This window comes from Lytechinus pictus, chromosome 11 (assembly GCF_037042905.1).
Source record: "Lytechinus pictus isolate F3 Inbred chromosome 11, Lp3.0, whole genome shotgun sequence".
In the NCBI taxonomy this organism is placed as follows: domain Eukaryota; kingdom Metazoa; phylum Echinodermata; class Echinoidea; order Temnopleuroida; family Toxopneustidae; genus Lytechinus; species Lytechinus pictus.
Window position 1 is genome coordinate 33,070,421 of NC_087255.1, and position 26,456 is coordinate 33,096,876.

General features: G+C 37.3%; 2 protein-coding genes across 2 annotated transcripts in view; one reads left to right on the plus strand and one right to left on the minus strand.

Moving 5' to 3' along the window:
- On the minus strand, positions 1–9,811 carry LOC129271212 (GTP:AMP phosphotransferase AK3, mitochondrial-like). Its single transcript, XM_054908592.2, has 5 exons — positions 9,372–9,811; positions 7,976–8,092; positions 7,073–7,245; positions 6,495–6,613; positions 1–2,258 (listed from the first exon to the last, which is right to left on the minus strand). The coding sequence occupies exons 1-5, from the start codon at positions 9,511–9,513 to the stop codon at positions 2,144–2,146; spliced, it is 666 nt and encodes a 221-aa protein (XP_054764567.2). The 5' UTR covers positions 9,514–9,811; the 3' UTR covers positions 1–2,143.
- LOC129271233 (uncharacterized) overlaps positions 9,340–26,456 on the plus strand; it is a 20,996-nt gene continuing 3,879 nt past the window's right edge. Inside the window, exons 1-8 of the mRNA XM_064106382.1 lie at positions 9,340–9,691; positions 17,113–17,308; positions 18,135–18,271; positions 18,887–19,460; positions 21,072–21,135; positions 21,829–22,491; positions 23,222–23,311; positions 25,472–25,635. Coding sequence (XP_063962452.1) covers positions 17,150–17,308; positions 18,135–18,271; positions 18,887–19,460; positions 21,072–21,135; positions 21,829–22,491; positions 23,222–23,311; positions 25,472–25,635 — 1,851 coding nt within the window. The 5' untranslated portion in view covers positions 9,340–9,691; positions 17,113–17,149. The remainder of the gene's footprint in view (positions 9,692–17,112; positions 17,309–18,134; positions 18,272–18,886; positions 19,461–21,071; positions 21,136–21,828; positions 22,492–23,221; positions 23,312–25,471; positions 25,636–26,456) is intronic.

The following is a 26,456-nucleotide window of genomic DNA, read 5'->3' on the forward strand; positions in this document are numbered from 1 at the left end:
TATGTTATCATGCATTAATACTTACTATCATACATCCATATAAAATATCTCTTTTGATACCTTAGCAAAGGCCATGCTTTGACTGTCAGATTTCTGACATCAAACATAAATTTGCACTGTTGATAAAGAAAAGAGACTTATCAAATACATCTAATCGATCATCAGAAACATGATATCATCAATGCTAAAAAGTGTTTTGATTATATCATCAATACATGGTTTATAACCGCAAAACTTCTTATTTAAAGAAAGAACTCTTGTTTCAAGAGAGAACAAAAATGATATTAAGTTCCATGATTATTTTGCAAACTTTGTTTATCAAATGTGCATACATGTACGTACATGAGTCGCTTATTCATGGAACTGCCCATGTGGAATGAACTCTTTCATGTACATAATTGGGAAGGACAATTAATTGAGCAATGCTAAAAACAATGATTTGTTACATGCATCAACATATTTATTTTTCAATTTTAGTTATAAATGGAAAAGATTTAATCTGATGGGTATTGAGGAAATGTTTGAAATAATAAACTTCACATGGTTTAACCAGATGAAAATAGTAAACCAATAATCTTTTTTTTTGTGATAATGCATTTTGCATGTAAATGTTTCATTCGTAAAAACTGAATCAAAATATTATGTTAACCTAAAATTTACTGGATATTATGTTTCTTATCATAGAGTGTAGCATTTTTCTTCTTGTTTTTCTATAGAAATTAACATTTACTTAACATAACTCCAATGTTCTGTTACGTTAGACATTCCATAAATTTTCCATAAAGTAAAACCCACCAAAAATTAATAAATACTGTTTGGAAAGGCACAGTGTATTTTTATACTTACAATTAGTACATAATACTTATATTACTTATCAAAGTCAGCTGCACATTAGAATAATTAAATATTCTATTTATTAGTCATAACATAATAAGGGAATATCGGTATCCCTTTTTACCACACTTAACTTCATGATTTTTTTTTTACAGTAGTATGGTATTCGATCACAATATACCTACATTTTCAATAGAGTCAAAATCATAAAGTTATTCTAAAATTTGTGATTTCTATTATTGCAACACACATTATTATGGAAACCAATCATACATGTACATCACATACACATTGTACTAAATTGATTTAAAAAAAAAAACTTTCTTGTAATAATATATACCTTAACGACACAGTGGCTTATAAAAAGATAAACAAATCAAAAAAGTTTACAACATTTCAAGGAAAAACAAAACATTATAAATTGCGCGCTTAGGAACATCAGATTCAAGCATCTATTATTGCTAATGGTATCTTGGAATTATCAAAATCTAATTGATTATGCAAATCCTTGTAACACTCTTTACTGCTTAATGAAGCATTTTGCTATTTAAAATGAATGTAAAAGTAATCAAATTCAACATGGAACAAAATTAATAATTGGAACGTTAGCACCTGTGAAATAACTAAATATAACAAACTCCATATTAACAGCATAATTAACAAAATCAGAGAATAATAGAAAAAGCATGTTCTCAATTATTTGGACAAAAAGGTCTTAAAACAACACTAATCATGCAAAGTATCCTCTAAAATATATACTTCTAATTTCGATATAATACACAATCATCTCTTAAAATATACTTTCATTTAGTCTTAAACTGATATATCTTACCTCATAATAATAGTAATTAGGACTATTATAGCAAATATTTGGCAGTACGTGTCATGACAAAACACTATACTGGCATTGTCATGATTACATGCAAAATGTTTGGACAATTCAAGAGTAATGCTCATCACATAATCCAATGTTATTGCTTAATTGGGACACCCTCTAAACACCCTTATTACATTTTTATAGATTAATACCATACATCTGATTCTGGCTTGCCTGCACACAATGTATGCACTTTCTCCACTCCCTGAGGAACTCATCAAGAGTTCCTTAGATCAACTGCTCTGTATTCTACATTGGAAATGAAATCAAAATTTTCACCAAAAAATTGATGGCTGAAAAAAAAATCAACAGCCAGGTCTTTGTATTAAATATCGGAATGTCATATGATACTAGAGCATGATTCATATTATTGCTAAAAACTTTTGATAGGCTTTAAACTAGAATATTAGGAAATACCTCCAATGGCTACCTTTACTCTATACTTTGTTTTGATGGATGCTGAAGGAGATCTGATAAGAAATCTTGGACATGAGGCCAAATCTGGTTTGTCTCCGTTCCATGGAACTCTGTTAATATTCCTTTGGATCTGTGGGGAGAAAGAGAGAGAAAGGGAGGGAGAAAGTCAGAAATGGAGAGAGACAGATAGACAGAAAGAGAGAGAGAATAATTATTTTTTTATAACAAAAGTGTGACGTCACGATGTCATGACAACGAACCCGCTGGTTTTAAACAGAGTCGTCTATACACATTTGTATTTGCAAAAATGGTGATGTGCAATAGAAACAGGTGCTATAGAGCGATATGAGCGAATGACAATACTTCCGGGTGGGTGTTTCATAGAGCTGTTCGTAAGTTAAATTAAGAACAACTGGTGATCCTTGTGGTAAATGGTATAATAAATTGGCAATGGTTTAGGCCACATAGGAAAGGATCATCATTCATATAAAGTCGATCCTAACTTACGAACAGCTTTATGAAAGTGCCCCCGGGTTCATTTGTTCCGAACCAGGCTGCCATGACACAATGGCAACTGACGTCATCGCTTCGGTACTCTATAGTCATAATAGTTCATAAAAAGAATATAGCAGTTCATTTAACAAGAAGTATCAGAAAAATTGAGCATAGATACAGACTTAGGCAAGGCTCCACATTAACTTTTTTTGGTGGTGGCCCGTTCGGGCCACCAAAACCATCAAATAATTTTTTTTGGTGGCCCGATATTAAAGTTTGGTGGCCCGAAAAATATAAAGAAAAACATTAAAAATCTATAAAACAAACTTCTGAAATATTAATTCTGCAGCCACTACCACTAAGTTCCTTTCACTTTATACATCTTGTATGTAAACCTTGTTTGCTGTTATTTTACTTTGCTAATTGATAATTGTTTCTATCGTTGTAAAAATGAAATGATTGAAAGTGAATAAATGAATTGTATTGTTCGCAGGTTGTGTGGACTTTTTTTTTTAATCTCTGTATAGAGATAATGGTAAAGTAAATAAATAGTGCATAGCAAACTCAGATAGATGTACAAAACAATGGTTTTTCCTTCCTTCCTCTTTGAATCCTAAAACCTAGATTAGGCATGCCCCAAATCCAGTTTATTTCTGTTTTCTCTTTTGCAGCATATAGAAGGAGAAAATCACAGAAAAATATGCTGCAAAATTAGAACAATGCATAAAAGGGAGAAACAAACGAAAATTATTTTCAAAAAGTATATAACAAAAAGAAAACAAAAATAATAAAAGGAATTAGTGAAATAAAACAAAAGAAAGAAAATGAAGAAAGAAAAAAACAAAGAACAGGGAAAAAAAGAAAAGAAAAAAATTAGAGAGAAAAAAGAAAAGAAAATTAAAGAAAAATTAATAAAACAAAGTTAATATAAAAATGGGGAAAAGGGGAAAATTGAGAAGCCATTACATATATTTTTAACAGCTGTGGCAACAGTCTATTCTGACTGGAATATAATTAAAAGCCAAGCATATAATTTTCACTTACCTTTTGGGAATGGCACATTTCTATTTTTATATCCTTTAGTTTGTATTATTTTATTTTCAGTAGAAACATATTTTTTAATCAGGCATATTCAATGGGAAGGGGTATAAATGGTTTAACCACTGTCAAAAAAAAAAAAAAAAAAAAAAAAACACGGCAAAAACTATATTGGAAAAAAAGTGTGAGAAAAGTCCTTCCCTATATTTGCCAAAATGTTGGGGAAAAAAATCACATTTCATATCAATGAAATGCCTTCCCAAAGTATTTACTTTCTCAAGAGTGGTTTAAGAAGTCATTTATAAACAAGAAAGAAAGAAACTGTCTGTTTGTTTAAGGCTAGAAAATACACAGCTTCGAAAGAAACCAAGTATCAACATACATACAAATGCACACGTGGGACTGTGATGTACTTGCCTATGTGTTTTTATGTGCATTAATTCATGTGGAAATCGGTCTTTTTGAGTCAAAAGAGAGGTCATAATTCCTCTTCTTAATACTTGCAAATAATCAGGGTACACCAGATTTTCGTAATATAGACTGTAGAATTTCATTTCATTGGTGTAAAAGGTGACTTTGACTTAGATTTTCAAAGTTCTGTGGAAGATTTCTCAGCAGCAACATTTTTTATCGCAGCTCCCTGAGTCTGAATAGGCTGAGCTAGATCTAGAGCACAGCTGTATGCAGTGGCTTCATGCAAAGCTCACGCCAGCCGGCCGGCGCGGCTGGCTGGATAATAGCTACTGTATGCTATAGCTGTAGGCCTAATATGCAAACTGTGTGTGTGTGTATTTGTGTGTAGATCAACAAAAAAGGCGCATGACGAACTGGCTTGCAATTTGAGCTGTAGAAAGTTGATAAATGCGTGCAAAATTGGGAGAAAAATTGCGCTACTTTGAAAATTATTGGTTGCCCGATTCGGGCCACCAAAACTTAACATTTTATCAATAATGGTTGCCCGAGGTGAATTTTTGGTGGCCCCGGGCCACCGGGCCACCGCTAATGTCGAGCCTTGACTTAGGCATAGCAGCTTTTACGCGCTCTACGTTTCAAGGAATGAGTTTTAAGTCAAACAAAAGACATAAAAAGTTAGTATAAAAAGCTCAAAGAATATTTTCAAAGAAACATGTATATTCACACTCTATCAGTAGATTATTTTCCCAACTTTTAATAAAAACAATAATTGCAGGCATATTTTAAGGGTTTAGAGCACCAGCCCTAACACAGAAACAGAAACAGCAATTATCAATCAAGAAAATTGGAATAAGGATCATACATTCATTCAATACAAATTTAGTTCAAAAGAATTTTGTTCAACAATTTCAGATAAAATTCCAGATCAATCACCATATTTGCATTTACAGAATTATATATGTTACATGTGTATCTTTCATTTCTTTTATTACATATCCTCGATGGGCTATTAAAACTGAAATTAATAAAAACAACAAGTGGAACGCCTCTGGCAGTCTCGCCTGCATTACGCAATTTAATATAGCAGCAGTGCTAACTTTGAAAACTACTATAAAATAATCATTCATATAATGACATAATACCACGTTCATTGACCATAAATGACATTTGAACGGAGACTTAAGACTGTCAACTACACCCATGTCCACATTTCATTCACTCTATCTATAAACTTTCAAAGTTATGATGGCACTTCAGCAATTACCCCAACATGGCCTAAGTTTATTGACCTTAACTGACCTTTGACTTGGTTTTGTGACCTGAAACTCACAGGGGATGTTCAGTGATGCTTGATTACTCTTATATCCCAAGTTTTATGAACTAGATCCATAAACTTTCAGAGTTAGGATGGTAATTCAACAAATACCCCCAACACGGCCAAAGTTCATTGACCTTTAATGACCTTTGACCATGGTCATGTGACCTGAAACTCGTACAGGATGTTCAGTGATACTTGATTACTCTTATGTCCAAGTTTTATGAACTAGATCCATAAACTTTCAGAGTTAGGATGGTAATTTAACAAATACCCCCAACACGGCCAAAGTTCATTGACCTTAAATGACCATTGACCATGATCATGTGACCTGAAACTCGCACAGGATATTCAGTGGTACTTGATTAACCTAATGTCCAAGTTTCATGAACTAGATCCATAAATTTTCAAAGTTATGATGGTAATTCAACAAATACCCCCAAAACGGCCAAAGTTCATTGACCCTAAATGACCTTTGACCTTGGTCATGTGACCTGAAACTCAGACAGGATGTTCACTAATACTTGATTAACCTTATGTCCAAGTTTCATGGACTAGATCCATAAATTTTCAAAGTTATGATAGTAATTCAACAAATACCCCCAACTTGACCAAAGTTCATTGACCCTAAATGACCTTTGACCTTGGTCACGTGACCTGAAACTCGAGCAGGATGTTCACTAATACTTGATTAACCTTATGCCCAAGTTTCATGAACTAGGTCCATATACTTTCTAAGTTATGATGTCATTTCAAAAACTTAACCTTAGGTTAAGATTTGATGTTGACGCCGCCGCCGCCGTCGGAAAAGCGGCGCCTATAGTCTTGCTCTGCTATGCAGGCGAGACAAAAATTGGGGAAGCTCAGCAAAAGTTGTAATTTTAGAAATATGGCAATGGTGACAATATTGTCCGAAAACAGTTTCCGATTCATGTAGACAAATCTTTCATGGCAAAAGAAGGTTACGATTTATGTCATAACTCTAAAATCAAAATTTGAATACAAGAAAATATTTCCTTTTTTTCTTATTTTGAGATACAAGATTCTAACAGCACAGTGAGGATATGTAATATGAAAATAAAAACAAAAGATAACTTGTCATACTTATAGAATTCTAAGACTGGTTTAGTAAGCTGCTCATATGCTTCAAGCCTTGCTCGAACTGTTTCTGGTTTGTCATCATCTCTCTGAATTAAATCCTCTCCTGTTACATCGTCTTTGAACTATATGAGGAAAAAAAATATCAATTTTTAATTTTTGTAATATATTTTGATTTCAAATTATATTGACATGCTAATACAACTAAAACTCATCCTTGCTCCCCACCAACCAATCAGTTCCACAACCATCCATTTGTGGCCACAAAGCCTCAGGAAATCCATGAAATAGTAATTTTCATTGATAACTGTTACAAGCTACTGAAATCCTTGCATCTTATTGGCTGAGAGTAATACTTTCAGGGAAAATCACTGACAATAAGCTGCATAGAACACTCCCCGGATCGATCCTTGAAGAACAGAAGTCTTGTTAAAAAGTAATTCAATGCAAAGTTTTGAATAATTCAAGAATTGAAGTATTAGCCAAGAAATTCACTCCATCACAACAGCAGCTGTTTGGAGCAAACCCCTATACTACCTCTTTCAAGAATGTTTAGAAAAATGAATTGAGATATATAAACTTACCGGTACTTCGGGTGGATTCCAATCTAAGTTATACACCCGATCACTTCCAGGGTGTATCCATCGCCATTCTAACCTTTGTACTATGACATCAAAGGGCACATCTAAGTTCAACACAGCATCAAGTGTTTGATTCTTCGAGAGAGCATCCGCCTGTGAGACTGTTCGTGGGAAACCTAATCAGAACAGGCATAGAAAAGAAGATAATAGGAGTGTTACACCATTTACTATCAGGTTTTTTATTTGGCTATGTAACATTTTTAGGTGTACTTCATAGTTCATCTAGGTCCAGATAGGAAGCAGACAATTCCTTTCTCCTAACTCTCTATTCTTTTTTTTTTCTTCACTTTTTTCACTTTTTCATTAATCTAATGTATCTATCTATCTATTCATTTATTCATTATTTCTTATTGTTTTTAGGGGGGGGGTCAAACTGTGTTGCACCCGCAGGCCGCAGCCTCACTTCTTTGCAATGTGGCAAATTCCCTTGCGCCCCTGCTCACAGCACCTTTGATAATAAATGCCTTCACATAACTGCTGTCTAATGATACCATCTGCGTCAGCATTACAATTTTTTGTCAATCGTCATAGATGGTCGAAAAATTCGATTTGAACATGTCTTAAGTTTAGAGTGGCCAGCACTGTCTATTCAGGTCCTGGAGAGCGTTTCATCAATGAAAAGATGTCGAATCTGAAAATACATCAGTAAAAATTTGTGACGTTGCTTGGCTGAGAAGCACAAGTGACTGGTCTCTGTTAATTGTCAAAGAATTACAACTTGTCAGTGGTGACAACTTTCATTACATGACCCAAAGAAGGTTATACAATATAGGCCTACCCTTCTTTCCCATACAGAATCATTAGACAACAGTACACATGCGAGACAGCCTTCACAATTGTCATTACCATCTAATAACCAGTTTGGTGGTAGTCCATTGAGTTCATGTGTGATGAGTTTGACCATGACATCATCAGGAACAAGGCTTCCTTTATCAATGTACTGCTTGGCAAGGACTCCAACAGCTATAAAAGACAATCCAATATAATAGTATACAAATCAAAAGTTTGTATCAATCAAGAATAATTATAGGAATTATTAAGGGCTGCAAAAAATTTGAAAAACTAATTATTTGACTTGATCTGAACAACTAACATCATTCAGACATGGTTAGCTTATTATTCTTGATTAGGTTGAGAAAGGATTTAAGGATCATGGATGTTATTCAAAAGGGTAATGTAAATCATCATACTCAACTTTCTTGATCAAGTTGGAGGGATTAAACACAAAATAATTGCAATTCAAAATTATTTTTTAATTGTAAACTTTGGTGCCCATTTTGAAAGTCCATGTACAAGCATGGTGTCCAGCCCAGAGCTAGGCCCAGCTGCCATTCTTGATCTTGGATGAAATTTTCTTTTGTGAATAATGTATTTCGTTTTTCAAAGACAGATCAGCACTGCTAAGACAACCACCTATTCGGCGCTAACGCAGATTCCCTCCAGCCGAATTCAAGCAAATTTCCATAACAGAAATTGTTTGCAATTATCATGGCAATACTTGCATCGGCCGATAAATATCATAAATCGTAAAATACTTCCGTCGGCCGATAAATATCATGATATATGATTTATATTTATCGGCTGGTGCAAGTATTGCACGATTCATGAAATGTATCCGCCGATGCAAGTATTAAAAAAAACCCAGTTGGCACTGCTCATGATTTTGCCGCCCTCTATAGAGGATGCAATCACAAAGAAGACAAGATGGCGACAATAACATCTGTAACAGTGTAAGTAAAACGCTCCTCTTCTTTTAATATTTTCACTTATTTAAGCATTATTGTAACATAAAACAAATGAATGTAGGCTAAATTAAAAGTTGCAACCTATTATTACTGTAGCCCATTTACATAGCATAGCCATTGGGTTCAAAACTGTAAAAAAATAAAACAGGCCACAGTCCACAGAAAACTAGTATTTTGGAGCAACATTGAGCTGTCTCCAAATAAAAATACTCAGTTTGTGTGTGGGATGTGGGCCAATGGCAATGCAATCCCGCCCCAGGCTCCATGGAGAGTAAGCCTACGTCAGTAAATGGGCCAGTAAATGACTTTTACTCTAGTCTAGGAGCCTCCAGGCTAGGTGCATTGTCATTGACCCCACTCAGTTCAGCTCAGCCACTCTATTTAGCTACTCCATCAACCATCAGTACACCGCACCGTTCCGCTCCCCTGCGCCCCGCCGCGCCCCGAGCCCAGCCGCGCGCGATCGCGACCGCCGCGTCTTGGATAAACTTAACCACCTGTCTGTCGTTGAATCTGACTTCGAAGAAGGTCTCCACTTGATAGATGAGTCAGTTTGAATTCTTTGGCTATTCGGGATGACATCGTGCCCTTTCCTGATCCCGGTGGACCCATGATGAGAGCTCTAATTAAACGAGACATTTTTGTTGATCTATTGACTTGTCCCCCCTAAACTAATCCCTATCCGTCTCTCATGAATGGTGGCGCCATTTTCAAAAGGAATTCTGCGTTTTGATCGGGTTTTGATCGTCGAAGTCGAAGAAGAACAGAAGGTTTAGAAACAATTTATCAGTTTTGTACGAGTATCAGTTTAACCGAAGTAAGTTAAGGGTATAGGCAGTGTATTTCTGTATATTATTCATGTCTAGTTTAAGGCAGACATTTTTTATTTCGGGAAATTTTTGTAGTCTGATTCAGGATGATTCATGAATTACAGAATGGTGTGAATTTGTTGTGTGCAGTCCCACCCATTGATTGTCATGTATGCAAAATTGGGGAAAAAATGAAAAGGGCAGATTTTATATTTATACATTCCATTCCATTTCTTGTTTTTATTTGGCAATAAGTCATGATTGAATATTTTTGCCACACACTGTATGAAAAGTAGGGTAACAATTTTCTTTAGTATTATTATTTTTTATTATTGATTTTTTTCTTTTATATTAACAGATTCATTCCTTTATTATATTAATAAATAGGCCTACATACGAAACAAAAAACTGCATAAGATATCAGCAAACAATAGGGGGATTACTTCCCGAAAACGATAAGGTTGTTGATCGAAGATCTATGAGAAACATTCTAACAAAAGCTTAAAAGGGGATAACGTTTTAACAAGTTTTTTCGGTACTTTGAATTCTCAAGGAGTCGAGCATCATTTGTGATAAATTCAGCAATTATTTTTTTTATAGATGAGTTACAATTAATGTTGTAAATCGGATCAAAAATCAGATCGAAAATCGGATCGGCAGTTAAGCTTCTAAAATCGAAATCGAATCGGCGATGTTTAAAAACAAAGGAATACATCAAAATGTTGTTCGCGGTCGCGCGCATCTTCCTGACAAAGTCACAAAGACGAATGCATTGGAATGGAAGTCGCCAACATGCGCGATCGTTTTAAAGCCAGGGGTTTTGAGGTGTTATTGCTTTAAAATAAACCGAGTGATTTTTATTAGAAAGATAAACGAAAGACGCATCTTCCGAGCAAAGGCGCAAAGGAAAATAAAATGAAAATATTTCTCATAGATCACAGGTTAATGAACGATCGGCGGGACATCTTTTAGAAGTATTTTTAGGTGCTAGCGATTTAGAATTATTGGAATGATCTCTTACGACGCATCATCTTAAAGTCGCAAGTGCAATTAAAATGAAGTAGAAGACGCAAGCACGCACGATGATTTGAAATATGTTATTAAAATGTTTTGGGTAGCTAGGTTGAAGGTTGAAAATAAAATGAATATCATCATAAACGATGTAAGAGAGTAACGCAATAAGCTCCGTCAATAGTACAGTCTTTAAAAGTTTATGGCGGGGTCCGCTATCACCACGAGGTTGAAAATAAAATGTAAATCATCATAAACGATGTAAGAGAGTAACGCAGTGAGCTCCGTCGGTAATACGACCTTTCAAAGTTCACGGCGGCATCCGCTATCACCAGGAGGTTGAAAATAAAATGTATATCATCATAAACGATGTAAGAGAGTAACGCAATAAGCTCCGTCAGTAGCACGATCTTTAAAAGTTCACGGCGGGGTCCGCTATCACCACGAGGTTGAAAATAAAATGTAAATCATCATAAACGATGTAAGAGAGTAACGCAATGAGCTCCGTCAATAGTACGACCTTTCAAAGTTCACATCGGCATCCGCTATCACCACGAGGTTGAAAATAAAATGTATATCATCATAAACGATGTAAGAGAGCAACGCAATAAGCTCCGTCAATAGTACAGTCTTTAAAAGTTTATGGCGGGGTCCGCTATCACCACGAGGTTGAAGAGAAGATTTATATCATTATAAAGGGGGTAAGAGAGTAGCGCAGTGAGCTCCGTCGGTAATACGACCTTTCAAAATTCACGGCGGCATCCGCTATCACCACGAGGTTGAAAATAAAATGTATATCATCATAAACGATGTAAGAGAGTAACGCAATAAGCTCCGTCAATAGTACAGTCTTTAAAAGTTTATGGCGGGGTCTGCTATCACCACGAGGTTGAAAATAAAATGTATATCATCATAAACGATGTAAGAGAGTAACGCAATAAGCTCCGTCAGTAGCACGATCTTTAAAAGTTCACGGCGGGGTCCGCTATCACCACGAGGTTGAAAATAAAATGTAAATCATCATAAACGATGTAAGAGAGTAACGCAATGAGCTCCGTCAATAGTACGACCTTTCAAAGTTCACGGCGGCATCCGCTATCACCACGAGGTTGAAAATAAAATGTATATCATCATAAACGATGTAAGAGAGCAACGCAATAAGCTCCGTCAATAGTACAGTCTTTAAAAGTTTATGGCGGGGTCCGCTATCACCACGAGGTTGAAAATAAAATGTATATCATCATAAACGATGTAAGAGAGTAACGCAGTGAGCTCCGTCGGTAATACGACCTTTCAAATTTCACGGCGGCATCCGCTATCACCACGAGGTTGAAAATAAAATGTATATCATCATAAACGATGTAAGAGAGTAACGCAATAAGCTCCGTCAGTAGCACGATCTTTAAAAGTTCACGGCGGGGTCCGCTATCACCACGAGGTTGAAAATAAAATGTAAATCATCATAAACGATGTAAGAGAGTAACGCAGTGAGCTCCGTCGGTAATACGACCTTTCAAAGTTCACGGCGGCATCCGCTATCACCAGGAGGTTGAAAATAAAATGTATATCATCATAAACGATGTAAGAGAGTAACGCAATAAGCTCCATCAGTAGCACGATCTTTAAAAGTTCACGGCGGGGTCCGCTATCACCACGAGGTTGAAAATAAAATGTAAATCATCATAAACGATGTAAGAGAGTAACGCAATGAGCTCCGTCAATAGTACGACCTTTCAAAGTTCACGGCGGCATCCGCTATCACCATGAGGTTGAAAATAAAATGTATATCATCATAAACGATGTAAGAGAGCAACGCAATAAGCTCCGTCAATAGTACAGTCTTTAAAAGTTTATGGCGGGGTCCGCTATCACCACGAGGTTGAAGAGAAGATTTATATCATTATAAAGGGGGTAAGAGAGTAGCGCAGTGAGCTCCGTCGGTAATACGACCTTTCAAAGTTCACGGCGGCATCCGCTATCACCACGAGGTTGAAAATAAAATGTATATCATCATAAACGATGTAAGAGAGTAACGCAATAAGCTCCGTCAATAGTACAGTCTTTAAAAGTTTATGGCGGGGTCTGCTATCACCACGAGGTTGAAGAGAAGATTTATATCATTATAAACGATGTAAGAGAGTAACGCAATGAGCTCCGTCAGTAGCACGATCTTTAAAAGTTCACGGCGGGGTCCGCTATCACCACGAGGTTGAAAATAAAATGTATATCATCATAAACGATGTAAGAGAGTAACGCAATGAGCTCCGTCAATAGTACGACCTTTCAAAGTTCACGGCGGCATCCGCTATCACCACGAGGTTGAAAATAAAATGTATATCATCATAAACGATGTAAGAGAGCAACGCAATAAGCTCCGTCAATAGTACAGTCTTTAAAAGTTTATGGCGGGGTCCGCTATCACCACGAGGTTGAAGAGAAGATTTATATCATTATAAAGGGAGTAACAGAGTAGCGCAGTGAGCTCCGTCGGTAATACGACCTTTCAAAGTTCACGGCGGCATCCGCTATCACAACGAGGTTGAAAATAAAATGTATATCATCATAAACGATGTAAGAGAGTAACGCAATAAGCTCCGTCAATAGTACAGTCTTTAAAAGTTTATGGCGGGGTCCGCTATCACCACGAGGTTGAAGAGAAGATTTATATCATTATAAACGATGTAAGAGAGTAACGCAATGAGCTCCGTCAGTAGCACGATCTTTAAAAGTTCACGGCGGGGTCCGCTATCACCACGAGGTTGAAAATAAAATGTATATCATCATAAACGATGTAAGAGAGTAACGCAATAAGCTCCGTCAATAGTACAGTCTTTGAAAGTTTATGGCGGGGTCCGCTATCACCACGAGGTTGAAAATAAAATGTATATAATCATAAACGATGTAAGAGAGTAACGCAGTGAGCTCCGTCGGTAATACGACCTTTCAAAGTTCACGGCGGCATCCGCTATCACCATGAGTTGGAAGAGAAGCGGAAGAGAAGATATCTATCCTCTTAAACATCGCCATAGATAATACCGCGTCTTTCTCCCTGAATAATGCGACCTCTAAATAGCTAGCACCTCAAAAACAATCTTGAAATATGTTCTGAGCGATGTAACCTGATCTACGCCGATTTTTTATTTTCGATTTTTTCCTTCAAGGGGCATGATCGAAGATCGGCAAGTGATTGCCGATTGTGGTGAAATCGAATGGAATCGGTTGCCGATTGCAAAATCGGTTACAAGCTTAGTTACAATTCCAGTAATCTCGGTAGCCTAAGATATATTTTCTGGGGTTATATTGACCCGTAAAGTAAAGACAGAGAGAGAGAGGATTTATGGTGCCAGTCATTGTTGGTCACTCACACTCAATGACTGTTACCGGCAGTACTCAGTAGAGGCGCACGGCCAATATTGGAGACTGTCTGCAATGTGGGAGATTATCTCCAATATCAGAGACTTTTGTAAAGAATTTGGGTATCCAATTTCAGAGACAGTCTCCAGTTTTGGAGACCAATTTCCTTTGTTTACATTTGCTGCAAAAGGATTACCTTGGCGGCAAATAAAAATGTGATAAGCAGATTCCTCATGAAAAATTACCCCTTTTCACCGTCTACTTTAAAAATTCACCTTCTACTTTTGTTTTGATAAGGATTTTTGTTGTCAATCACACACAAAACAAATGGGCTTCTGACCTCAGTGAGACAAAATTTTGGGTGGAAAAAATCATGCTTTTGTTGGTGTTGTTTCTTTTGTCCTTTTGCAAAGCAAGTCTCCAATGTGGGAGATTGTCTCCCCTATTGGAGAGAGTCTCCCATATTGGCCGTGCGCCTCTACTGGTTACAGTGTTAGTGAGAGGTTAGTATTATTGGTATAACCTCGCACACAGAACTATGTTTGGCAGTGGATTTCTAACTAACTTTTGGGCCACGCTAACCCAGGGAGCCCAGGGGCTCACCGTGTATTTGACCATAGTCACGGGACTACGGTGACTTATGGTCTAAATATTTCTCCGATTGAATTGTGAAAACAGAAATTATGCACTTACCATGATTATATGGATGAAGGTCTAACGAGTGGCAGTATCCTGACATCGAGGTACAGACTGGAACCTCAAAAAAAACGAAAAGTACCGAGGGTGTAGGGCGCATGCGCGAATTTGACCAAGTCTATATGCGCTAGTGCTATAGCGCTTGGTCTCGATCGGCCATGTTTTTTGAAATTTGAAAGAAGGAGAGCTATGTACAGCGACAAAACTTTTCATTTTTTTGAGGTTCCAGTCTGTGCCTCGATGTCAGGATACTGCCACTCGTTAGACCTTCATCCATATAATCGTGGTAAGTGCATAATTTTTGTTTTCACAATTCATTCGGAGAAATATTCAGACCATAAGTCACCCTAGTCCCGTGACTATGGTCAAATACACGGTAAGCCCCTGGGCTCCCTGGGTTAGGGTCACGCGTGCTCATTGGCAATGCGACAAAGATGTGTGATGTCACTTGTGAACAACTCTCCCTATTACTTTAGTATACACTTAAACTGCCTCTCTAGCTTTTAGCACATCTATCAGTAGATCATGTGTTCTTTCTATAGGAGGGCATGTAATACAGATTTTTAAAGAATACACCCAGAGGGGCCACTTACATTGACGAATGGATACAATGCGTGACCAAAAAAACACGTAAAAAGGATGTCTTTTTCAAGATAGGGCACATGACGTACGTAACGTAATAAGGGTGTCAAAAACACTAAAATAATGAAAAAAGGGTATCTATTTTTGATAGGAAAGCTATGTGTTTAGGGTCATATTTGCGAAGGTATAAAAAATCAAGACAAATGTTTTATAAAGGATGTAGCCTACTTTTTGCCCCAAGAGTCAACACTACGTGTTAAGAGTACGATTTGCTCGAGTGGGGCTGTACTAAACCCATTGATGTAGGTAAAGGTAAAACCGACGTCCGTGACATAACAGTTGAAATATCGCTGTACTTGTTTAGGGGTTCAATTCAGGGAATACTTGACAAAAGTATCGTTGTGTGTCAAATACTTGTTAGGGGTACGGTTTCACATGCCAATACTTGTTAATTAAGGGATGCATTTTCAGAATATGGAAAATACATGTTTAGGGTGCTTTTTGAGACCTCATGGTCGCACATGGTATCCACTCGTCAATGGAAGTGCCCCCCCCCCCCCCCCCCGGAGAATACATCATGGATAAAGAGTTTATATCACCATAGGCATGATAAGAAAAAGCAAAAAGATACATGTATTTTGGGGGTATTTTATACAATGTAGTCCATCAAAGAGAAAGTTGTTCACATGTGACATCACACATCCTTTTCGCATTGCCAATGGGAGGATCTCCATGGCATTAGTGATTGCAATATTCAAATGCTCATAATTTTCTCATTATTTTTACGATTTTTCTCAAACTTTCTTTATTCTTATTCTGTGATTTTTCTGTTTTTACACAGCCTACATGTTCCAATTCATTCCCCTTTAACACTAAAGCTTCTGGCATCCACAACACATGAGGTCCAAATAACTAAATCTTAAAATTTTTGTTAGGACAAAAAAAAAAAAAAAAACATTTCTACTAAAAAGCATTACCTTAATATATTCTTTATTAGCATTATTATTAGCATTATTATCAAAGACATTGCTCAAAACTTACCTTAAAATTTTCTAATTGGTGAAAAATAAGGCTTAAATAGTCTACTCCATAAAATGTGCCTGGCAATTTTTTTTTTAAATAAAAAAAAAAGTTTAATTTTAAGTCAAATTTATAGAAGCGCAAGACATGGGCCCCTCATAATAAGTTAGAGGAGCCGGTCCAAAAATTGGGATTGTCCCAGAAAACGGATATTCCAATGAACTTAGACAAATCGTATCTTGATTTATTGAAGTTGTCATTGTTTATGAGGACATTGTTTTTCACTCCCCCCTGCTGTGCTGGACATAGACAATCTTAGACAGCAATTATGGGTATTGAGAGTGCTAAAGATACATTTCAGTGGACATTGACCTCTATTCTCCCTGCCCCCCCCCCCCTCCCGTTTTCTGTCTATTTTCTATGACTTGTGGTCTTCAATAATCTTGTTATGAAACCTGATGTGTTTACATTGACTAACGCACTTGATTGGTGTCAGCACTTTACAGGTGAATTAACTTTCCTTGATTTCTTATGTGGAGATTTTCTGACCAAATCCTCTACTTTTCTGTGCAAAGGAACATTCAAAATTGCCAAACAGGTATAAATGCACAGGAAATGTGTTTGCATGTGTGCAGAGCTCAATAGAAAGGAATTTCCCCCACCTCAATGCCGCGCATATATTTCCGAAAAACTTTGTTTCCTGCGCATGAACTGATGCAATTATGGGCTAGATAGCTTGAAATTGTTTTATTCCTGTATATTTCAGTACACTATGCTCGTTGGTGAAATCTAGAAGATAAAGAATGAAGCACTCAATTAAGGGTGGAGCTGCATCTCTCCTGGAGAAGTCACGGAGTTATACAAGGGGACAGCACTTTACATCAGATGGTAGAGAAAACTTGAAGAAAGCTCAACAGGAACAAAAACAATCAAGCAGAAACCCTGAAGATGAAGACATTGCTGTAAGTAATATGTGAACCAGGGAGGAAAGTGGAGATGTTTTACATGATTTATTTTAGACTTAAAATAACACTTTCGCAAAATATGCACTTTTTAGTGCACAATTGCACTAAAACAAATTGCAGTTGTATGGTGTAAAAACACACCAGCTCACGTCTGTTTAGTTCAGCTAGATATTCAATTCAGTTCTGGTTGGTATTTCAGTTTGCTTTTAATAGATATTTGTGTTCTTATTCATCATATCAGTCACTGTCCTACATGTACTCCTCTGGTCATAGATCTTCATTACTTCCCCATTCAGAAATGTTCATTCATTCCATCCTCACACCTGGCTCTTTTGTTGGACATTCTTCATCGCATAATCACCCAGGTTATTTACATATTGTTATGGTACTGTGGATACAGTTTTGATGTGAGCTAGGAAGCCAAGGTGTATAAAGAAAAGACTGATATTTTTTATAAAACATTTAGTGAGATTTCATTCTTACACAGACACAATCCAGACCTCTTCGTAATTTGTGTCGTTACTGATAATTGGAACTTATATTATTTCTTATCTACAAATATCTCCCTTCACTATGGTAACAACATATAATGGTAATGAATCTAGAGCAAACCTCCGAGAGCAAACTACTTCCTCAATTTTTGCCCAATTCTCAATGGGTTTGGTAGTGAAGATGTAAGGTACTGTACTGTAATGTGTCTTCTATACTGTAGTAATATCATTCTGAGGAGTAATGATACTTACGTGCAGTCATAACCTGTGATATTTCTATTTTTCATCTGCTTTATGTTATGATTTTTTCATTCCCCTTGTTTATATAATAGGCCTACTTGTCCCAGCTTTCGAAGAAGACATCAGAGAAAAAGAAAAATGTAGATGACATCAGCTCAGGCCTGAGTGATTTGAGTCTTTCTGATGAAGTGAAGGCATCTAATACCATGAAATTCATGAAAAAGTCAAGGTCAGTACATCTAACTATTCTTGAATTGGAATCCATAATAATTTTGTAAAAGGAGAAAAATAAAAAAAAAGATGAGGGGAAAAAATGGGTCTAGGAATAAGAAAGATTGTGCTGTTGAAAAATGAGATCATGAAGACATGCTAATCGCAATTGGGAAATCTGGAGTGAAGATTGTGACAAGAGTTAGAGACAACTCTCAGCTGTTTGTACTTAAATGAAGACATTCTCCTGAGCACCATTTCCCTTGAAACTATATAAAAAAAATATAGAATATTGGCGAATTCAGTGTATAACAGGTGTGGCATTCAGAGAGAAATTTGTATTTCATAGCATCACACTTGTGAGTGTAATGGATATGACATGAAGTTATGCTTTTTTACTCCTTTACTTGTTCAAATGTCATCCAGAAGTCAGATCCACTTATTGCTGTATTCTCAAGCAGGAATTTGTTCAGCCTTTTTTATTTACCTTTCTAATCCTTTACATTTCATCATAGACATAAACATGGGGAATATAGAGTGTCTCCAACCTTTTAATGCTGAAAGATGCGGCTTTTGCTTGTAATTTCCAAAGATTTGTTATTTAACCACATTTATTCTGTTTTCCTTGAAGCAGCTCGTCGAGCACAGCACTACTTGGTTCCTCTCAAAGTGCACAGAGTATTCAGCAATCAGCGAGGAAGGTGTCGGGAACCATCTCAGGGAAGAAGACCAAGAGCTTTACATCTAGTGCCCTTCAACGAGCTTCAAAACTAAGTGCCAAGATAACCTCTAGGCACATGAACCTAGACAGTGATGATTCATCGGAAGACAGATCTGACAAACACCACCAAGAGCTTGACTTTACTCGCGATACCCCAAGCCCTCCTGTGTCTGAGCCGAAAGCTGACAAGTTCAGATTCCTGAAGAAGCCACCAAGTAAAGCCCACGAACCTGTACAGGATGAAGAGTCTAAACAAGCAAATCATCCTGATTATGACTCTGATGAACTTTACGCTCCCAACAATGCAAGAGATACTAGGATGAATTCCACCGTGCCCTTAACATCTACTCCAGCTACAAAGACACAACGGAAGAGCAATACTAGTAGTCGGAATGTGTACAGTAAGATAATGGCTGAGCTTGATACTGATGAAGAGAGTATTGACTATTTGCTAGGAGACACCAACCTATCCCCCTCTTTGATCAAGGTAATATATAGAGCATCATTTAAAAGAAAAAAGAACTATTATATATTATGCTAATTATTATTATTATTATTATTATCATTATTATTATTTTCATTATCATTATTATTAATAATACTATTATTATTATAAATACTATTATTATTATCATTATTATTTGACATTATTATCATTATTATTAGTATTATATTATTTATCTTTTAATTATTATTATTATGTATATGAATGTACGTATATATGTACTTAGGCCTACCATAAGTAATGGACTATAAACCGCACCCCCAACTTTGGACTAAAAAAAACCCAAAAAACTCACATTTACATGCATATTTGAGGTACAAAGAAACAAAAACTAAGTTAAAGATTTCAAAGTATCCAAAGAGATTACCGGTATGCGGAAATCTGCTGTTCTTGATCAATTCATCAACAAATGTTAGCAAGAAAGAAAGGTCCCGACAATATTGGCCACTTACACACTCACTCACCTCACAGTCACAGTGCACACACACAGCACTGCCGTTCTTGTACATTGCAAACTACGATACGGTACCAGTACATCTTATCAAATTATGATCTGTGTCTTTCCCGGCGTAGGAGGAAGAAACATTCACATTTCTTGCATCACAACCTCACAATCACTTTCAGAATTTGTTTAGCATTCGATGTCTTAGCATGAATTTTGGATACGGGATTACAGGAAGGTTTTAGAAACAAAGAAATTGGCATTTTTTCCAGTTGTTTTTACGGCTTCGTGCCGTCTCTCGTGCCTGGTGTACATGGTATCTTATGAAGAGCAAACGGGAAAGAAAAAATAAGCTGGCGCGAAACGGGACTTTGGAGTGGAGGGGTTAAAATGAATAGCGCCAGCTTAAGTCGCACTATAACCACAATACAACGCAAGCTAACTCAGCTCATTCAACTCTCGCTCAGCTGTGACAAAATATTACTGAGTATGCTTGGCGTCTCTTTGAACTTAGCCAGGGAACTTCGCTGCTTTAAATCGAGAATAAAGTCGAAATTAGTGTCATGAAGGTGGGTGCGCTTGTTATGGACTATATTTGATTAAGATCGTAATAATCGCTTCTCATTACCCGCGGCTCATACCCCTCTAAATGTCATTGCCCTGGGCGGCTACGCCCGGCCACTCGAAGTGTTGTGAACTGGCAGACCTCTGACATGTTCGGGAGGGGTTACGACGGGCTGGCTCATACCCGTCACCGTGGATAAACCGCACCCCCGACTTTTGCTTCTATCCCGCCGAGAAAAAGGTGCGGTTAATAGACCGTTACTTACGGTACTTGTAAATCATATTAAAACAATCGTTGTAGAAAGGGGGGAATTTGAAACAGTTTTTCAATATGATTTCTTGGAAAATATTTATGCCTTGGAGAAGTTACAAGTCAGACTCTCTGATTCATTTCTTACATCTTCATCATGGAATACGAACATGTACCTAGGACATTATACTGAAAACTTTGCAATTCTATGTCATAATCAGAAATGGGTATCCTATAGTTTCTTACACCTTTTCTTATCTTGACTTGTATCTTTAATCATGTTATTGCAATGTTGTGAGATGAAAATATGACAAATCTGCTGTTTTTTCTTGTACAGGAAGTGGAGCATTTTGATCACGTATCAGACAATGATGTATCTGTACTGAAGATCTCAGATAATGGTATGTACAAATGCTACTATGTATATATATATATGCATACATCCTACGTTAGGGCAAAGTCAATGAATAGATTAATTCCGTTATAATACACATTTAGACTTTAAGTCGAAGGTAGAGGGTGTTAAGGCGCATTTCGAACTTTGAAAAAAGACCCCCAAAATTTGCCTTAAACACAGATGTAGAAAGATATATTATATATATATATTTTTTTTTTCTTTTCTTTTCAATTTTAATATCATTTATTTCCAAAATTCAATCAAAATGGATAGCAAATCATACACAACTGAAAAAAAAAACACATACAATAAAACTGAAGTCAGTAAACAGATTTAATTTATAAAATCAGAATCAGGTGAATGAAATACAGAACATATTAATTCCTGTACAAATTGGGAAAATTCAAAGGGGCACCAACATTTCCAAGGCAAAGAAGAGGGGCTTTGAAGCCAGACATCAGGACATCCACAGCTTGGTTCTTTGTGGTCTTGGATTATTTCATTGTATATTTAGGGTAAATAAAAAGGGGGAAATGTTTTATATTCAAATTTGTCAAAGTCAACACTCTTGTTGTACCAAATTGCCTAATGCATGCAAGGCTAACCAGTGTTTTCCTCTACTTTGATCTGTTCCCATTATTTTTCATAATTTGTTCATTTAAAATCCATTCTGTGTACTCTTACAATGCCCAAACAGGTTACCTAGAAGGAGATATGGATGTTGTCTCTGCGGATGAATCTATTGTTGAGTCGATAGGAGAGGATATAGGTCTTACACTGGACGGTCTACAGACCATCGATGACCTACTACCACCGAGTGTTATACATTCCCCAGACTCATCCATTCATCATCATATACCATCTCATCACACGGACACTGAGAGCATTAGAAGTAGGAGTCCTTCACCAGTTGAGGATTCTGTAGCTTCGAATCATGACGATACGTCATATTGCTCCAGGACTGCTGATAATTCTTACAGTTCGGTCGCATCGTACAGTTCAGCAAGCTTCCTCTCGGAAACAAAGTCACATTCTTTTCATTCCAGGAGTAGCCATAGTTACAGCAGGAGTAGCAGCAGGAGTACCAGCACAAGATCCAAGAAATCGGATTCCAGCGTCAGAACCATCACATCTGCAAGGTCTGATTCTTACTCACATGACTTTGACACCCTATCTAATACTGAAGATAAAACTATAACGGATGATAAAACTCTAACTGATGATGAGACTATTTCTAGTGATTTTTCCAGTGCTTCCACTATGAGAAGTCATACCAGAAGGATTCGACCAGTCAGTGGACAGGATGTAGGAGTTCAAACTTCAGGTTCTTTGCATTCCATCAACCATCATTGGCTCAATGGTATGAAATATCTTAATAGTGTATACCAGTTTCATACAGTTTCATACAGTGGTGCTGAAACTTTTGCCTCAGACAAAGCTTTGGGGGTGGTTCAGCAATTGTTGTTTACACACAATGTATTGCCCCTCCTAACCCTTGTCTGGTGAGGGTCCCACTGCATTGAACTTAATATTATCTTGACTTTTCGATGTAATGGTACACCATGATTTAGCACAACTGTACAGATTAATATTCAGACACTTATGTGACACATTGTTTTGGTAGTGTCGTTAAACCTCAATCAGTCAATCCAGGCTGGTCAATCCATGTCATGGTAACTGACATTGTAACCATGTTCACAGCCAATCAAAACCAAGGATTCAACACAAGTTAGCATTTGATGGAAATTTACCATAATTTAACAGTAAGTTTTATAAAATTCATTTGGACCCCAGAGCATTCTAGGGCCACTTGTTTCATGTATTGGAGAAAATGCACATCTTAGAATCTAGTTTGACTGTTTTCTCTTCTGTTATTATCTCAATTTAATGAATTGCTTACATTTTCACACAGGTTCAAGAATTAAAGAGGTCAACCATGAAAATTGCTCAGTAATAGGTCCAATATCAAATTCAAACTTGATGCATGTATCCGTTTGGAGTTGATTGATAAGGTATTCTAAAAAGTATTTGATTTTATCATTTAATTCATTCCCATTTTTTTTTTTTTTTGTAATCTGACATCTCTTTAGATTATAATTTCCATACACCGAGTTACTTCAATCTTGTAAATGCCAACAAGGACACAGTCTCTCATCACATTGACCCATCAGTTTTACAAAGTAAGTCTTTGATTAATAATTTTAAAAACAACTACCAAGTTAACCCTTTTTAGGAAAGACCTTGCTGCAAAATCCACATTGTACTTATGATTACCAAACAAATGATGCACAGGTGAGCATACTAGTGGCAATGTAGTGCGTTATGTGTTTACATTAATCAATTTTTATAAAGTTACGAATACCCTTACATCTGCGCATTATTTTATAATTATTCATTTGGTGTCACCTGTGCCTGGGAGGCAAAAAGTGAACTGAATCACTATGACCTGCAGGTCTCTCCTCCTGATATAACTGATAGGAGGAGTGCAGGTGGACCACTACACTGTATTATTGTATTGTATTATTGAATCAATATGTAATCATGGTAACAGGAGGATGAAAGTCTCTTGTTATTCCAATGTAAAGTTTTATGTGCATTGGAATTCTTTGTACATTATGTCACATAATCGCTAGAGGGTATTCATTTGTCTCGCAATCTACTATGGTCAACAAGGAAATTTGTGATCACATTTATTCACTAGCTTTCTAGGAAATTCGTGATCAATCTCGCAAAAAGTGTTCACTAGCTTTCAAGTTCACGAGCTTTCGAGTGCCGCTGCAACTCTTTATCAATTGACGAAAATTATCTGATAACGAAGTGTATTTATACCAATCCCCAGGACCATACGCACGAACGCGGGAACAATAGGTGGGTACTGATCCGTTATGTGATTGGTCGGGCGTATATGCAAATAAGCCGGAGGTAAATGCAAATACGCCGCGAGTCGGCAAATATGCAAATAAGATAAAATTGGCGGGCTCGCTAGTTTCCCGTGGGTGGGGGTTGACTAGCTGAGCGGTCCCTCGCTCGGGGCCGGGAACGATCGGGTGGGCGTGCACTGCCAGGTAAGGGGGTATTGTGCTGTCGGATGGTTCGCATCCAGAAATCGGGGATGTCGATCCCACTGTCTCTGTTGAAGTTGTTAGGACAAAGACGTATACTAATAGCCTCCTTAATCCTGCGTGTATACCAATGTCTCTCTTTGGCAACGCAATGTACACCCTCCCAATCTGGGTGGTGTTGCTTCTCCCAAGCATGTTCTGCCACCGCGGATGTGTCAGTTCGCTGTAACCGAACATCGCGCTTGTGTTCAGAAATGCGTTCAACTATCGGTCGGGCCGTTTCACCGATGTAAGACCCGTCACATCCCTGGCAAGGAATGTTGTATACTACACCATCACGTCTGTGATCAGGGATGGGGTCTTTGGGGTGCACAAGCTGTTTGTGTAGGGTGGTGTCCGAGCGGAAAACAGTTCAGATACCGTGACCTTCTAATCGGCGTTTGAGTTGTGGTGAAAGACCATCTATGTATGGCAAGACTGTGCAAGTCTTGAAAACCTTCTGATCCCTTGGTGGTTGTTTCTTCTTGAAAGTGTTCTCGATAAAACGGCGTGGGTAGCCGTTGTTGTATAAGGCGCCACGTATGTGTGCTCTTTCTTTCGGGAGTTCAGGTGGGTGAGTTATAATATGTGCTGCTCTGTCGAACAGGCATTTAACAAGACCCTTCTTGACTGATTTGTCGTGATGAGAATCATATGGTATGTATTGGTCTGTATGAGTGGGCTTGCGGTAGACAGAGGTGGAGAGATTTCCGCCCTCGTGTCTTTGGACTAGCGCGTCAAGTAATGCTAATTTCCCTCCTTGCTCAGTCTCCAGAGTGAACTGGATGGACGATTGCTGGCTATTCATGTATGCGAGTAGGCTGTCCGTTTCGGAACTATTTACAATTATGAAAGTGTCATCAACATATCTCTTCCACACCCGAGGGTGGCATGTGGAAGGACACTTGGGCAAGGCGTTCTGTTCAAAACCTTCCATATATAGGTTAGCCACAACCGCTGAGACTGGGCTACCCATTGCTGCTCCTGTTTGCTCATAGAAAGAGCCTCTGTACAGAAAATATGTGGATCTGAGGCTATTTGTTCGGGCATAAGTGTGGTACGTTCTGCTAATGTAGCTAGTAAACACTTTTTGGGAGAGTGATCACAAATTTCCTTGTTGACCACAGTAGATTGCGAGACAAATAAATACCCTCTAGCGATTATTTCAGTCCGCAATAATGAACCTATTTAGTATTATGTCACATAGTTTGTTTTCATACTTCCTATCTTGTTACACAGCACTGAGCTCATTTGACTCTACTTCAATGATGCTGCATACAAACCTGTTAGCTCAAGTCAGACAAACACAGCTAGCCATCACCAATACCATGAGACAACATCAAGCCTTCCTTGATTCATTACAAGAAGATTACTCCTACACTACATTGGAAAACACTAGATCTGTAAGTTGATGGATCTGTACTCATTCCTTGAAAACTGTTTTGTATCCCTTCCACATGTGAATGCACTATCCATGGCCTGTTGGATAAAAGTTGCTATTATGTTAACTTTGCCATCCAGTGGTAACTACCATGGCAACAATGCTCAACAGCCAATAAAATCAAGGATTCCATGCTAGTTACCATTGCATGGCAAAGATACCATAACTATTATGCAACGGACCTAGGTCAGGCACAGACCTACATGTAGGCCCGTCTTACAAAGAGTTACAATTGATCCAATCAATCTCAACTGTATGAAAATCTATCCATATCATTTATTTTTCTAGTTAAGAAAATCACACTAAATCTTCAAGAGAATGATGAATGTATGAATAAAGATCATATCTAGAAAGTACTGTGAACAAACAAACATGTTCGATGTTGACTTTGCTGGCTGTCCATAGTTGTGATTGATCGAGTCAATCGCAACTCTTTGTAAGACGGTTTCCTGTTTTTATATTCTATTGAAATTTGTGACCAGGGCCCCAATATAAAGCATAGTGATTGATTGTTGACTGATTTTATGACCAATCATATACAATAATCAGTGCTTTTAAACATAGAAATTAGCTCGTTAAGCTTTATGATACAGGGTCAAGGAAAGTTCAGTCTTGGTCTTTCTTAACAACTCCCATAAAACTTCCAAGGAAATTGAGTGGCAAATACCGTAAGAAAACATTAAGATAAAGAATTTAAAGAGCATTTCCCTAACTTTGTTAAGGTGTACAGGGACAAGGTCACGTTATGTTCTTGACGTCAATGTCTTAGAAAATTAAACGAGA